The 15,329-nt window shown below is 53.0% G+C and overlaps 2 protein-coding genes across 2 annotated transcripts; both read right to left on the reverse strand.

Moving 5' to 3' along the window:
• Positions 1 to 1,600: 1,600 nt before the first annotated feature.
• Positions 1,601 to 9,822, reverse strand: Amdhd2 (amidohydrolase domain containing 2). The gene is made up of 11 exons (XM_055604841.1): positions 9,679 to 9,822; positions 9,282 to 9,418; positions 9,063 to 9,202; positions 4,535 to 4,589; positions 4,220 to 4,432; positions 4,054 to 4,142; positions 3,827 to 3,971; positions 3,649 to 3,756; positions 3,461 to 3,529; positions 2,464 to 2,565; positions 1,601 to 1,865 (listed from the first exon to the last, which is right to left on the reverse strand). The coding sequence occupies exons 1-11, from the start codon at positions 9,759 to 9,761 to the stop codon at positions 1,777 to 1,779; spliced, it is 1,230 nt and encodes a 409-aa protein (XP_055460816.1). The 5' UTR covers positions 9,762 to 9,822; the 3' UTR covers positions 1,601 to 1,776.
• A 136-nt stretch (positions 9,823 to 9,958) lies between these two features.
• Positions 9,959 to 15,329, reverse strand: Atp6v0c (ATPase H+ transporting V0 subunit c). Its single transcript, XM_055604641.1, has 3 exons — positions 15,073 to 15,329; positions 10,791 to 10,974; positions 9,959 to 10,704 (listed from the first exon to the last, which is right to left on the reverse strand). Exons 1-3 carry the CDS (start codon positions 15,149 to 15,151, stop codon positions 10,500 to 10,502), a joined length of 468 nt encoding a protein of 155 aa, XP_055460616.1. The 5' UTR covers positions 15,152 to 15,329; the 3' UTR covers positions 9,959 to 10,499.

Here is a 15,329-nt window from a genome sequence, read left to right on the forward strand (position 1 = left end):
GGAGCCATCCCCTAGCTGTATTCCACCAACACGCAAACCTGCTTGCCTCTGTCCTCCGTTGCAGTCTCTTTTACCTCAAAGCCCTCTCAGTGCTAGTTCCCATCTTTTCTGGGTAGCCCTACAACACACAATTCACTCATCTGATTGTCTACCCAAAGCAGCAGCAAAAATCAAGTAAAACTGGATCTGGGCAGGTCAGAGCCAGTTTGGGACTAGGAATGGAACCCAGGACCTTGTGTGTGTTAAGGCAAGCTCCTACTACTGAACCGCACCTCTGGCCTCCAGACTGAGTCCTGGTCTGCAGGACTCGGTGCCTGTTTCCCTCCTCTGAGAAATGGAGGTGACAGACAGGTAGGCCTATCTTGGATTGCTGGGAGATGGGTGGGATGAGTCAACGTTCATGAAGAGCTTGGAGTGCGGCCCTCCAGCAGCAGCACGTTTCCACAGGCTGGTGCATCCTGAGGACCGGCCCCACGTGACTCATGCTCTCCCTTCCTTTGTGCTTGGCCCACTCCAAGAGCTGGTCAGTCATGTGGAAGGGTGTGTCTACGCGGCAGGTCTCCTTCCTTACCTCTCTCCCATCCAGGCTGCCATCATGCTGGCTTTCTTGCGCTGACAGTGTACCAAGTGACAAATGGGCTGTGGCTGGTCCATATATGACCCTGCTATTCACCCCAGGCTGTTGCTCTCAAACAGTAGGAGGCCTAAGAGTGTTTTATGTTGTCTGCCTAGTTTTTACTTTCTTTCTTCCTTTTTTAAAATATTTTTTCAAACTTTGGCCTGAAAACAGTTCCTTCAATGGGACCCTATATAGAAGTGACATCTGTTTGTTTGTAACCTCCCACACCAAGGTATAAAGCATTCCCAGACCTGACCTCCAACCTCTAGCATATACTCCCACATCACAGCCATCCTTAGAGTCAAAAGAATCCCCAAAGCTTGTATAGTGAAGTTTCCAGGGAGCCTGATAAACCACAATCCCCAAGTGGGAGGAAGTCAGGCTTAGGGTACTTTTGTATACCCTGCCCAGGTGGTGCTAACAGGGCAGACACAGCCACAAGTCCCAGAGCTGCCCATCAGCACCAGGCAGGGTATGCTCCAGCCACCAAACATGGGAATGAAGGAGGGCTTAAAAAAGCCATTGGGGTCTCTGAAAGAAGATACCACAGGGAATAGAACTTTGGGTTATCCAAGAAGGTGCTAGGCAGGTCTGGCAGGTCAGGGAGCCTTGGGTGGAGTCCTAGGCCCAAATTGGAGGCCCTTAAGGCACACATTCCTGCATTCACTGCTGGGTCACCCTAGGCCCCAAAGCCAGCATAAACACACTCCTGAATGTTGCATCAGAGAGCCTAGAGCTATGGCCTCCATTCTGCCCATCTAACTCCGGGTCAGCCATCCATGATTACTGTCTCTGGCCTCACCCAGTGGCTTCCCTCCAAACACCCCCCCAATTCACTTCCAGCCCTCAAAACAGATACCTACAGAGAAGGCCCCACATAGCATCCAAGCTAAACCCCATCCAAAAAGGTCCCAGGGCAACAGTGGAAACACCAACAGACCTGCTGAACATAAGCATAACTCCAAGCACAACACAAACAAGGCAAGTCCTGCTGTCTGTATTTATCCACGCCGCTGCCCTCCAGGAGTGGTGATTGAGGTTCTGCATTAAACCCAGGGCAGGGCTCCCAGCTTGCTCCCTGGAGACCAGCTCCCTGGACTGCCGGGCCTGTCAGTGTCCAGCAGGAGCCAAGTGTCCTTTCCAGCCAAGACCCCCAGTCACGGCCCAGCTTCCTCTGCCTGCCACACCAGTTCACCCGAGATGTAAGTGGCCTGGACATGGAGGCTGTCGTCGAGCACCACAAAGTCTGCAGCAGAAGCAGAGGGTGAATGGAGACAGGGTAGGGCCACCTATAACCCCAACTGTGGAGTCATCCCTTACAACCTAGCCTAATGGGAAAACTGAGGCCCAAGAACATGATTTGGACTGGTAGGGGGGCTGAAAGCAAGAGTATCAACCCAGCACAGTTGGGGACAAGTGACCTCTGTAACCCTCACATGGCTTAATCTCAGCTGCCAGAAAGCCAGGCCAAGAGCCAGCATGGTGGCACATGTCTGTGATCCTAGAACTCAGGAGGCTGAAGTAGGAGGATCACCATGAACTTGAGGCTCATGTAGTCGACATGCCAGCCAGGGCTACACAGTAAGACCTGGTCTCAAAAACAAAACAACTCACATAAGGGCCAGCAAGGAGAGGGCCGAGTGGGTAAAGGCACTTGCCTACAAGCCTGACTTTGTCTGAACCGTAGGACTCATGTGGTGGAAGAGAGAACAAACTGTAGTGAGCTGTCCCCTGACCTCCATAGCAAATACAGGTAAGAGTCTGTGGGGGAAACGGCCCCCGAGGAGCAGGGATAGACAGGCCCACCCCCTCGAGCCTTTACTCACCCCTACACAGGGGCTCACCTGCATCAGCACCAAAGTCCAGGCTTCCCTTGGTCTTCTCCAGCCCCAGCAGCTGGGCGGGGTGGAGGGCTGCAGCTTCCAGAGCCGACTCCACACTACAGCCTGTTCAGAACACACTGTGGTGAGCATCCACAGCCCTTCCCAGGAGCGGTGTTGGCCTTCAGCTTTTAATGACTGAGTCTGGGAAAGGCCCAGGCCTCGGCAGCAGCTTAGGAAGGTCCCTCACTCCCCTAGCTGTGGGAGACACTGCTCACCTCCTCTTTTCCAGCCCACTCATCATCCCAGCTGGCAGAGAACCTGTCCTTCCAACAGACTAGATGTGGGGCGTTAGGGGTGTTCAGTATTGTATGGTTAGACCCTCCTACCTACTTCTAGCATAAAAAGCCATACCTGGGCCCACCGTGCCACCAATCCAGCTGCCAAATGGGACCCTGAACTCTGAGCCTAACCTGAGGCCCAGTGGCCACATTCACTTTCCTCTATCACTTCTTGCCAGGATACAACTATCTCCTTTGTCCCAGGCCATCCCCAGTCTATTTTTTCTAAACAGGACCCTGACATTGCCTACATTCAGAATGGCACTCAGCCTTGAGCTGCCAGAGATTTGGGGAGTCCCTGCAGAAGCTGCTCCAAGCCCTAGAAAGCTACTTTTACTCCACCCCACCAATACTGCCCCCCTACAGATTCCCCCTATCCCACAGGCCTAGGACTTGGCCTGTCTGTAAGCAATGTGACCCTGCTCCTCCATGAGGTCCCAGCTTCACACCACTCATCACCCTGACTCCAGTGACTGGCTGCTCACCGTTCTTCCATAGCCTGAGCTCTATTTGGGAGTGCCCATGGTCATTTCCATCTGCCAGAAGTCACGCCTCCTCACCTCCCAGTTTCCAAGTACTTATAGGATGTCAGCACAGAACTCTAATTATCCTACCTCCCTTCTTGCTTTCCCCATATATAGCCTATACCCTTAGACACCCAGGAACACCAGCCCACTGACCTGTAGCCTGCAGAAAGTGCCGGATGCAGACATCCATGGGGGCTATGCTGCCACTCAGTGTCTTGGTTCCTTGAGAACAGAGAGGACAGGATTGGGGGAAGGGAGCTGTTGTGGGCCGGGAAGCCCAGTGGACAAACAGGGCAAACCCAAATTCTGGCCCCACTCCAGGGAGAAGCCAAGAGTCTCACCTGCAATGTAGGCTATTAGCCCATCTACCTCCACCTCCTGCTGTCCTAGTGTATGGCGGCCATTGCCCAAGCCCAGGGCAGGGACAGCATCGGTAACCAGCACCAGTCCTGGGGGAGGAGGCAGCTCAGGACCTGGCCAGCTGTTATCCTATCTGCCCTACCCTTCCCAGCTACTCGCCCTGGGGATGGGCTCGGTGAGCAATACGCAGAGCTGCAGGGTTAGTGTGTATGCCATCAGCAATCATCCCGTAGAAGATGCAGTGGCCTGGGGGCAGCTGGTCACTGGTCAGCAGCCCTACTATGCCTGGGTCACGGTGATGGAACTGAGCAGGACAGAAGGGAATAACTGAGTAACAGTGGTGACCACCGAGTCCTCTCTTACCCAGAAGTAGGGGTGGCACTCACAGGCAACATGGCATTGAAGAGGTGGGTGATGAAGGTGGCCCCACTCTGCACTGCTACTTCTGCAGCCTGCAGGTCAGCCACTGAATGCCCTGCAGAGAGGACCTGAGATTAGCGTCTGCAGCAGCAGAGGATCTCGAGCAGGCAACCGGGACAAGCGGCCTCTCACCTAGTGATACACAGATGCCTTGCGCTGTCAGTGCCTGTATCACTTCACGGCTCCGGTCTAGTTCAGGGGCAAGCGTCACAATTCGAACATTGTCCAGGGATCCATATGTGGCCAGCACATCATGAAAAGCATTGGCTCCAAAAGAGCGGAGGTAGGCCTCAGGGTGTGCACCCCGCTTCTCCCGGCTGATGAATGGGCCCTCTAAGTGCACCCCTGGGAGAAAGGACAAGGGTGAACCTAGCAGGCATTCCCACCTAGCAGCCCCACCCCAGTCCCTCAAACCTGTCCTTCCTTCCCAACTGGGCATCCACTCACCAAGGACCCCTGCTCCATGGGGACCTCCACTTTTCACAGAGATCTGAGGAAGGACCTGGGGGAAAAACAGCTGTTAAGGCCCTGCCCCACAGCCCAGCACCCAGAGGCCACAGCCCAACCAAGGTCAGATCCTTAGGTCAGAGATTAAGACCCTGACCAGGCCTGCCCCTACTGTCCTTCCCTAACAGGTGCTGGAAGATGGCTGAAGGACCCCCCAGTGGTCAGGTGCAAGAAGAAATGACAACAGGGAATATAGGATAACCTACCCTGAGGACCAGGAGATGGAGCATTCCCAGGCCATAGAAGCATAAGTGCAGGCACCAAGGGCTGCTCTAACCTGCTCTGGCTTTCAAAGTGGCTTCTGCCAAACAGCTAGGATATAGTGGCCAAACCCTTGTAAAAAAAAATAACTGTGGCCTCCCTAAGCTGCAGGACAAGGAAGCAGGGGCTGGGGAGGCGGGGGAGGCAGGGCAGAAGCAGAGGGCTAAAGGCTGTGGTACTCAGGGCAGGCTGGGAGAGAGCTCAGCGAGATAGCCCAGCCCATTCTGATCAGGAAGATCACAGCCCTAGAAAAAGGTGAGCAACACTTACTTGGTCTTGGAGATGACCCAGTATAGCCATAACCCTCCCTCCAGAGCCTTCAGCTCTTGAGCAGGAAAGGTGAATGGTGATTCCCAGACCTGTCAGCTATGGAATCCAGGCAAAACAGTGACATCCTTTCTTGGAATCACCCCCTCAATAAAAGGAAGGGGCTTTTAAGACCCTTAAGCTGGGCATGGTAGTGCTTGCCTACAATCCCAAGCACAGGCAAGCCTCAGCTATGTAAGACGTTCAAGGCCAGCCTAGGGTACATGATAACCTATCTCAAATTATAGAAAACCAAATCTATACTTAAATCTGAGGACAAAGAATGAGAGAAGGGCAAGCCAGGATCAGGGACACAGAGAGGTGGACTCTGGACACATTTCAGTTGGAGAGGACTGAGGAAACTCAGACCTCACAGAACCTGGGACCATGAGAAATGGTTGGGGAGGCCTCAGTAGAGGTGAGTGAAATGGGATACAAATATTGAGAAGTATATGTTCTCCAGACGCTAATAACAGCTCCCTCTGAACAAAACCAGATCCTCTTCCCAGGGGACCTCACAAGGCCCAGAGACAGGACCTTGGAAGCACAACTAGGGTTGCCCAAAAAGCTCCTCCAAAGGGCTAAGTGTTCCTAGTGGCCTGCTAATACCAGCCATTAAACAGAGCCCACACTGAGTTTCCCAAGGATCAGAGGAAGGAATGCCAACAAGATGACCAGGCCAGTAGAGAGAAGAAGCAAGAGAGGACACGGGGAAGAGCCAACACTGACATGCTCTGGCAACAAGAGGCCTTAAATCCATGAAGCCAGAACAGGATGTCAGAGCGCAACATGAGCTCTCCAAAACTCAAAGGCATATAAGAATCTCACAGGATAAACTCCAATATGGAGCTGAGGAAATCTCTAGAAAGTGGTGCCAAGGAGAAAGGTGAGAAAAAATGAGAATAGATCTAAGAAAGTCCTACTGTACATGGGCTCCCATAGAGTGACAGTGAAACAGGAAAACAGTTCAAACAATTCAACAGAAGTTCGAACAGCTTCACTGAACTTCCCACTATGTCCAGCAGGCAGTGAAATTGATAAACACCTCATCCCCATGGCATGACACCCTGACATATAAGGTCTAGGGACAAAGAAAGATTCTATTCAGGTGATCTCTTGAGCCCTGGAGCTTAGATCCATATACAAGATAGCAAAACCCTCTAACCAAACAAAAAGGGTAAAATGCAACTGGGAGATCCCAGGAGTTTGGGGCTTGGAGATGTATCTCACTGGTAAAGTACCTCACTTAGCATGGACAAAGCTCTGGGCTCAAACCTCAGCAACACTACCATGTTTATTTTATGAGTGTCTGTATGTGTCTGTAAGCCACATGCCTGCCTGACAGCTGCAGTGGCCAGAAAGGAGTGGCAAATCCCCTGGAACTGGAATTACAGGCAGCCATGAGCCACATGATGTGGGTGTTAGAACCAAGCCTAGTCCTCTCCAATAAAAGTGTTCTTAGCTGTTTTCCAGCCCCAAATATTCTCACCTATACCTCTAACCCAGGAGAACACAGACACAGCTAATTGGCACACGCCTTTAATCCCAGCACTCAGCAGGCAGAGGCCAGCCTGGTCTACATAGTGAGTTCCAGGACAACCAGGACAACTCAAAGAGAACCTGTTCTAAAAAACAAACAAACAAAACAAAAGAGAATAAAGGCAGGGCTAGAGAATCGGCTCAGTGCTTAGGAGCATGTACTACTTTGCAGCGGAGGACTAGGAAGCCCTGAGTACCTGCACACTCACAGCAGAAGACATACATACCTACACATAATTAAAAATGACAAATCTTCAAAGCAGCAGCAGCTGCATCCACCACCTGCTGGTCACCTAGCAGCTTAAAAACCAAGCAAAAGAGCCAGGCATCACAGTATGTGGTGGGCTGAACGACAGGTCAAGACCAGCCTCAACCACAAAAACCAATCTGGGCTACATTAAAAAACAAACAAACAAAAAAACCAAAAGCAGGTATATTGGCTCAGTGGGTAAAGGCACTTTGCCACCAAGCCACCTGATGCCCTGAGTTCAATTCCCAGGATGTTCATGATGGAAAGAGACCACTGATTCCCACAAGCCTGACTGACTTCCACTCAGATACCATGGAGTATATACACACATATACATGAACTATTTTCTAGAAGAGCCCTTTGAAAGGCAAAGTAAGAGTACACAGCAGAGACAACGGGATAGCAGGAGGGGAAGGGAATTAGATGAATGCAGGGATGGGCAGGGTGGCAGACATCTGTCCTTGAGGTACCTCACCAGCTAACAGATTTGAAGCAGAAAACAATGCCATCAGATCTGTCCTCTTGAAGCATAGCTAGAAGAGTAAACCCAGAAAAAGAGTAGGTAGTTTCAATAAACCAGCCTTTGATGAAGACACCTGGACAAGTGGACAAGGCCCTCAGTAAGAAGGGGCCCTGGAGGAAGTTAGGGGACATCCTAGGGGAAGGGGTTTGAGGTTAGGGTCTCCTGGTTTCTATACAGCAGGGTATTATGCTTTTATACTCAAAACTGCCCAGAGTCTCTGACATCACTTCCTTCCTGTCTCCTGACACCTTCATTCTAAGTGTTTTATAAGAGTCTATGAGGTAGATATGGACTACAGTGGGGTGCCAGAAAGAAAACCTTAGGAATATTAGCCACTCCTCTTCCTGAAGGAGAGCCACGGCCTTGGGCCATGCCAGTCAAACCTGCCGCAGGAGGAAAGCTCGGTGGTGAAGGAGCATGGGAGCAGGGCTCAAAGGAGAGCAAGGCCTTTCTTCCTGGGACAGCCTGGGAGGAGAGGGGACACGGGCAGCTGCTGGAATGTGCCCGGGGGCAGAGAAGCAGCTTAAGTGATAGGAAAGGACTGTTGTAGAGAAGGGGGTACATCCCGATACCCATCCCCTTGAAAGGTGACTCTGGGTCTTGCCAGAGATCAGCTGAGAGAACCAAGTCCTTATCTGCAGTAGGACAACAGGTTGCACTGTTGGCCGTGGGGTGGGAGGGCTGTGGGAAACTTCCAGAAGACATCCCTAGTTGACATTCAAGGAAAGTGTAACCTGTGTCAAGCACCCACTGACTGCTCTCCCTCTAGGTTTAATAAAATTGAGGCTCAGAAGTGAGTACAGTTGCGTCAGGCCTTCCAAGGGTCGCAAGTCAAGAGGCCAGAGCGAAGCCTGTGAAACAAGGGCACAGTCCACACTCATAGCTCCCTACTCTGATTCTGTGTCTGCCTACCCAGAAAGGAAAGCATGAGCAATCACACACTCCCTGCTCATGTAATGGACCCTGGACCAGGAGAAAAACTGGCTGTGACAACTGACATCAGGAACAGAAAAAATTCATTCAAGTATAGTTAACAGCCCAGTTGCATCCCATAAGAGAGTACCACGTTTTAAAGCAAGAGCTCAGGACTATGGGGTAACCCTGCAAACTACTTGCAACTGCCGAAGACAGCAACCTAAGCAAGCTAGAGTTAACCTGGGAAACCTGTGGGGAAGCTTTCACGTGAAAATCGGCACAAAGACAACAGAGCTCCCTCTAGCTGGAGGGTGGAAGCTGAGGGAAGCAGCTCTCTCTGAAAGGCTTTTTCACGTGAGTCACAGAACACAGGCAGGAGAGCAGGAAGAGCCTGCCTAGAGACAATGGCTGTGGCAGAATTCCAGGCAACCTTAGTTCAGGCAGCCCAGAGGCTGCCTACAGGGTGTTGGGTGGGTGTGGCAGATGAGAATGGTGACAAAAAATGTGGGCACAACTGCATTGGCAGTTGCAGAGACCTGGCAGGACCCAACTGAACAAGAGAGAGGAGGATTCCCTCACACCCACGTGGAGGGAGCCCAGATTCGGGTGAAGGAAATGTTCCTGCCCCTGGGGGGTGGGCCCCTTTGCTCAGGCATAGAGCAGCCTGACCTCACCTTGTGATAAACCTCTGGTGGGGAAGTAACCAGGGTGGGGCAGAAGGAGGTGACACCGTGGGACAGGATCCTCCGGGCCACTAGGGCGACCCCAGAACCCACGTCCTCCGTAGCCCTGGAGAAGTCAACACCAAATCCACCTGTGGCCACAGAAAACAAGGGGGTAGCACAGTGCTCAGAGCTCCTCCCCTGGGTTCCCTGGCCCAAGCCAGGCCGCACCGTTCATCTGAACATCGATAAAGCCGGGTGCCAGGATGCGGCCTCCGCAGTCCCGCTGCTCATCAGCCACACGCCTCTCTTCAAAAAACAGCTTCTCTGGGTCCAGGATTCGGCCCCCGCGCACCCACAGATCCTCCCTGAGGACAGAGCAGTCGGCAGTTGGATCACCACTAAGCCCTGGAGCCAACACCTAGTTCTCGCTCTCACCCAGCTTGTCCCTGCACCCACTCTTCTTAGTCCCAGCCACACACCCAGGACAGTCCTGCCCTCCACTTTCCTGGGTCCCCATACCCGGCCGAGCCCTGTCGCTCTCAGGGCTGAGACCCTCCACTAGCCCCATCCCTGCGGTTGTCACCAGTCCTACACCCAGCCCAACCCTGCACCATGCAGCCCAGACCTGAGCAGCGTGCCGCCGCGCAGGATGCGGCAGTTGGTGAACTGGAGCACCGGGCCCCCCGCTGGGCACCGCCCGCTAGGCATCGTGAGGGGCGAGGAACGCAGGGAAACAGCCGGTCGAGTCCGGAGCAGCGGTAATCGGAAACAGGGCCAGTCCGCACCACGTGACTTTCAACTGAGGGGAGATCACGTGGCTGTCGGGCCCACGTGACCGCAACCCTGTGATGCAGGCCAACCAGGCCGGCCCACTCCGCCCACAGAAGCACTAAAACACAAGCCAGTCACATCCGAGAACTTTTATTGGACACAGCTGGGAGCCAGCCCGGTCGAGCAGTAGCACTCTGCCCTGCACCCTGGCTGTCCAGGGCTGGGGGGAGGGTGGCTCCAACCACAGAGTCTCAGCAACAGGAACCCCACAAGGTAACACTCTACTAATGATTACTATATAGTTGGGAGACAGGGCTGCTCCACAGACGCATGAATAGGTCAAATCTTTTATAAATAAACATCCAGTGAAGAGAAAAATGACAACTCTAATTCATCCTTATACACAGAGCACTCTAGGGCGATGGGTGGGGTAGCCAGAGGCTGACATCCTCACTGTGGTCAGGGGCCTGAATGGGAGATGAGTGGGCCCAGATGTCCACAGCACGGGGCAGCAGGGACCAGGCGGGGGCAACAGACAATGGGCACTAGGACACTGCGCATTTACAAGACCAACTACTGAGGGGCAGCTGCCCGTGCATGTGTGTCAGGCTGTTCGTTCTGGAATGAGGAGGGGTGGTCTTTACATCCTATCCTGTGACTGGTGGTGGAGAAGGACTACTTTGTGGAGAGGATTAGGGCCACGATGAGACCGTAGAGGCCAAGCACCTCCGCGAAGATGAGGATCAGGATCATGCCCACGAACAGTCGTGGTTGTTGGGCAGTGCCCCGAACACCAGCATCCCCCACGATGCCAATGGCAAAGCCAGCAGCCAGGCCACTCAGCCCCACACTCAGGCCAGCACCCAGCTGAAGAAAACTCCTGGGGGGAGAAGAGACACAGGCTGTCAGCAATCTGTCCACAGGAAAATGATGCACTTCACCTGGCGGGACAGGCCCTGCACTCACCTGTAGAGGGTGATGCCATCAGTCAGAGAGTTGGCGATAAGTACTGCCACCACCAGGCCGTAGATGGCGATGATCCCAGCCATAACCACTGGGATGATGGACTTCATGATCAGCTCTGGCCTCATGACTGACATAGCTGCGATACCAGTGCCACTCTTGGCTGTGCCATAGGCAGCTCCCATGGCTGTGGAAGGAGAGATGAAGTGAGCCCAGAGCAGCAGGGAAGGTGCCTAGGGAGCTTTCTGCATACTGCTCCCTGAGTTAGCACCCAGCAGAGGAACTGAAGGCTTGCAGCCAGGCAGGAGACCCCTGAGAGTCTAGCCATCACTACAGCTACTGCTCTTTCCACTAGCAGAGCCAATAACCCCAACCTCCTCGTCCACTTCTGCTGTGTACTTCTTGTGGTCACCAGGGGCCCCTGCTTTGCTCTGAAACCGGACTTTGTTCTCCAGCGTTCCCCTTTCCTAGCTTGTGACCTCTGGCAAAACAGTCACATGGGAAAGAGGCAGCTGGGCCAAGGAAAGCCTTGCTTGAGACTCTGGGCACCCCTGCCTCACAGCCTGAGCTCCAGGCACTCCCAGCATAAACGACTACCTCTCAGTTGCCTGGAGGCCAGTCCTGTGTTGGTCATTCCCTGCCTGCAAGGAGGCCTTCAAGCCTTCCAAGGCAGGAAAACAGGGTTACCTGCCTTCTCTGATGTTGTTTCCTCATCCAACCTCCCAGGAGATGCTGCCTTCCTTTCAGGACTTTTGTTTCCCTCTCGGTCTTCAGATCCTGAACTCTAATTCTTTCTCATTTCTGCCACTTGTCCTCCAGACCCTATAAGAACTTTTAGCTACTTATATAGGTGACAGGCTCCAGAGCGATCTGCCCAGGGCACCAATGCCATGGTCATTCTGGGGGCCATGGTGTATAACATAAAACAGGGGCCAGAGGTAAAAGCCCCAACAACTCCTCTAAAAAATTCATTGATCTCACTGGACCACAAAATATGCCTACTGTGTGCCCAGAACTGAGTAAGGCAAAGGTCAGAGGGCTCTCTGATTTCTCAGAGCTCAGGGAACAGCAAGCAGACAGGACAGTGACCCAACACAGCAACATATCCAGCAAGGAGAGAGAACAGGAAAAGAGAAGAGGAAGTAGGGGAGCTACGCCAAGGGGAGGAGAGTCTGAAAAAGGATTACGGACCATGGAAATTCGGAGTGGAAGTGATAAGGTAAGCAGCAGAGAAGAGGAAAAGAAGGCAAACAGCAAGATTCTTGACAGCATATTCAGATAACAAGCAAGACAGTGCTAGATGAGCTCAACTGGAAGAGCAGGGACTAGGTAGATCACTTGTCTCTTCTACAGCACCCTTAGACGCCCAGACACTGCCCAACTTCAAGCCCAGGGTCCACTTCAAGAGGTATTTCCTGGAACAACTCTGGTCAGTGAATTTCTTATGCTCCTATTGGAAGGCAAGTTCATGCTCAGCCATATCAGTTAGTGCAAAAAGTGAGTGTTCCATGGGCTCACACGCCTAAGGACATGCTACTGAACACAGAGAATATAGGTTGCCATGTGGTACTGTGAGGGTGAGGATGGAACACAATCAACTCTGCACCCCAGAAAGGTGTGACTCCAAAAAAGGAAAAGAGCAAGTCGGGTCTGTCCCCTAACACAGTAGGTAGATTATGGGGCTGAAGGATGGGTGGCAAGAAGATAGATGATGAAAAACAGGGACACCATCAGGAACCAGGACAAGAGGAGAAAAAAATTAGCCTAGCCTCAGACAGTAGCAGGTATCCAGAAAGCTATGCCTGACAGGCTGCAGAAGGGAGACCTGCTGACAATGCCAAAGCAATGGGGCAGAGAGCAGGGTCTGGAGGCACTTCCAGGAAATCAAGCAAATTCAGGGAGGAAGTCACAGAAAATACAGAAAAAAAGCAACTGGCAGTTTCATGGAGAACATGATGAAGAAAGAACCAACAGGATATTTGTCATAAGAAAAAAAGGGAAGCTAAAATATGAAGCAGGGAATGGAGGCCTCAAAGATGTGTGCAAACCTCATTTAAAGAAAAAATGGTCTTAAAACTTGGTTAGCCAGGCTGTGGTGGCACACACCTTTGATCCCAGCACTAGGGAGACAGACACAGGTGGATCTCTGAGTTCAAGGTCAGCCTGATCTACAGAGCTAGTGCCAGGACAGCCAGGGCTACTTAGAGAAGCCCTGTCTCAAACAAACAAACAAACAAAAAAAAAAAAAAACCAAAAAAACCAAAAAGTAGGTCCAAGGGAGTTAAAGCCTGGCGTCCTCTCAGCAGCAACACCAAGGGCTAGGGTTCTTTAGGTAATGCCAGGACAAAAACATGCTACAGAATAGCATGCTTAGAAGGAAAAATGAAGTCAGGTGATTCAACTGGCCAAGTAAGAGGCTAGCCCCCAAAGGACTGTGAGAAGCCAGTGTGAAGGAATGGGCCTGAGAGCATGTAGATTTCAATCCCCAGAAGGTAGGGCCAGGCAGGAATAAGCCTAGATCAGCAATATCCAACTTTCAATAGTGCAGAGACACCTGTTGGCCAGGCTGGGCACATGTAGGGTCTTGATAGAAGAGGTTCGAGAAGCTAGGTGCAGAAAAAGAACTCTGGACAAATTTGGAGTTGCAGGAGCCATCATGACAGACAAAACAGGAGTTCCACATGGTTAGGCGTATTGCTTGTTCACTGACATTGCCCCACTATTTGGGACACAGTAAGAATGCAAGAAAAATTTGCTGAATTTGTGCATAAGTTAATTTATTATAAGTTAATTAATCTATGAATAACCACAAAAAGTAATCACAGGTGACCAAAATAGGGGAACCTATGGGCATATTCTGGGGTGAAGGAGCAGAAGAAAATGCTTGGCAGCCTTCTCTAAGGAGCCCTAAGTGTGGGGAGAACAGGTGTGGTCTGGGAGCAAAGAAGTCTAGACCACATCTCCCACCACAAATGATCCCTTACTCGATGGTGTGGGAACAGAAGGGTTCTCTCAGCAGCACATAACAGGCCCAGGCATGGGGAGGTCACCAAGACAGACAATCCCCCACCCCAATCTGCACCCCAAAGGTGTTTACAGTCAACAGACACTGTTTGGAGTTCAAACTCACCACGTACCTGAACAGAGGGCCAGCCTCTCCATCTGCCAGGTAGGGTGGGGCAGGGCGAGGTCATTTAAGGCAGAGACCAGACCTTCCAGAGGAGGCCCAGACCAGGCCAGACCAGTCCCTGGGGGCTGAGACTTACCTCCCTCAATCCCTCATTCTTGGGTCTGGCCCAAAGGCTTTTCTCCCAGGAAGGCCAATTTTCACTAAATTTGACACCGTAGAACTGTCAAGGCTCAACTTCAAGAGCAAGATGCCATCAAGAACCTTGCCAGGCTTTTCCTTCTCTGAGCAAGGAGGCATTTCCCAGTTCCAGCCCCTCACCCCCCTAGAAGAGGAAGGTCATTCATTCACTCATCCATTCATTAGGTCCAGGACTGAGGATCAAAGACTTAATCTTGTAAATGCTGGCTCTCTACCGCCACCCTCTCCCCCACCTCAAAGCACAGACCCTCGGCAACCATCCACTCAAGTGCTCCTACCTAATCCAAACCCACTTCCATAGGCTCTAACCTGAGTCCTTGCAGGTTCCCAGGACCAACCCCTCAGCCCAGTTTTCCCAACCAACCCACACCGATGACAGAACTATTGGGAAACCGAGACAAGCCTCAACCGGAAACACCTGCCTCACCCAGGGTGCAGACCCACCTGACCCCCGGCCGCCATGAAAGCAGGGCTGGTGGACCTTAGCGGGGACACGGTCTCCCTCTGGCCAAGAGGCCAGGGACTCCCGCCCCGAGCCCGCTGACGCCTACGGACTGGCGCCTTTCAAGACGTGATGTCACACCTGCCCGCAGAATGCGGGATGCGGGGCAGGCGCAGGAGCGGGCGCAGGATCGCGCGCCGCCTCCCCCGGCGCCCCCACCCCACCTTCGTTCCTACTTCCCGGGGCTAAGATGGCAGTCACACCGCCGCCCCACCCCCGCACAAACGAGGCACGACAGTCAGGGTGACCGGACCCGCACCCTGATCGAGCCCTGTGCTCCACAGATGCAACTGTCCCCGCCGCCGTGGGGCTGACCCCCACTCGCGCCCGTAAGGCCCGACACCCACATAGGTGGGGATGACGTCAGAGTGACGTCACGCACAGGCCCCGGTGAGCAGCGGGCTAGAGTTCCGCACCGCTTCGGCACCCCCTGCTCCTCCTGCTGCGATGCTCACCGCTGAAGACCATGGCGCACGAGGCGCCTACGACAGCGAAAAACGAAGCGTATTCGGGGCTGTTCTTGATGTCAGCCATGTCTGCAAGCGGGGAGAAGGCAAGCTCAGCGGGCGGCGGCCGGGTTAGGACGGCGGGAGAGCGAGCGACCGGGGGAAGCGAGGATCCTCGAGGCGGCGGATGCGCGAAGGCGACCCCGCCAGTCAGGCGCTGCGCTCTAAATACCAGCACCGCAGAGCAAGATGGCGGCCGCGCTCGC

Source organism: Psammomys obesus, unplaced genomic scaffold (genome assembly GCF_907164565.1).
Source record: "Psammomys obesus unplaced genomic scaffold, mPsaObe1.curated_primary_1811, whole genome shotgun sequence".
Taxonomy (NCBI): Eukaryota; Metazoa; Chordata; class Mammalia; order Rodentia; family Muridae; genus Psammomys; species Psammomys obesus.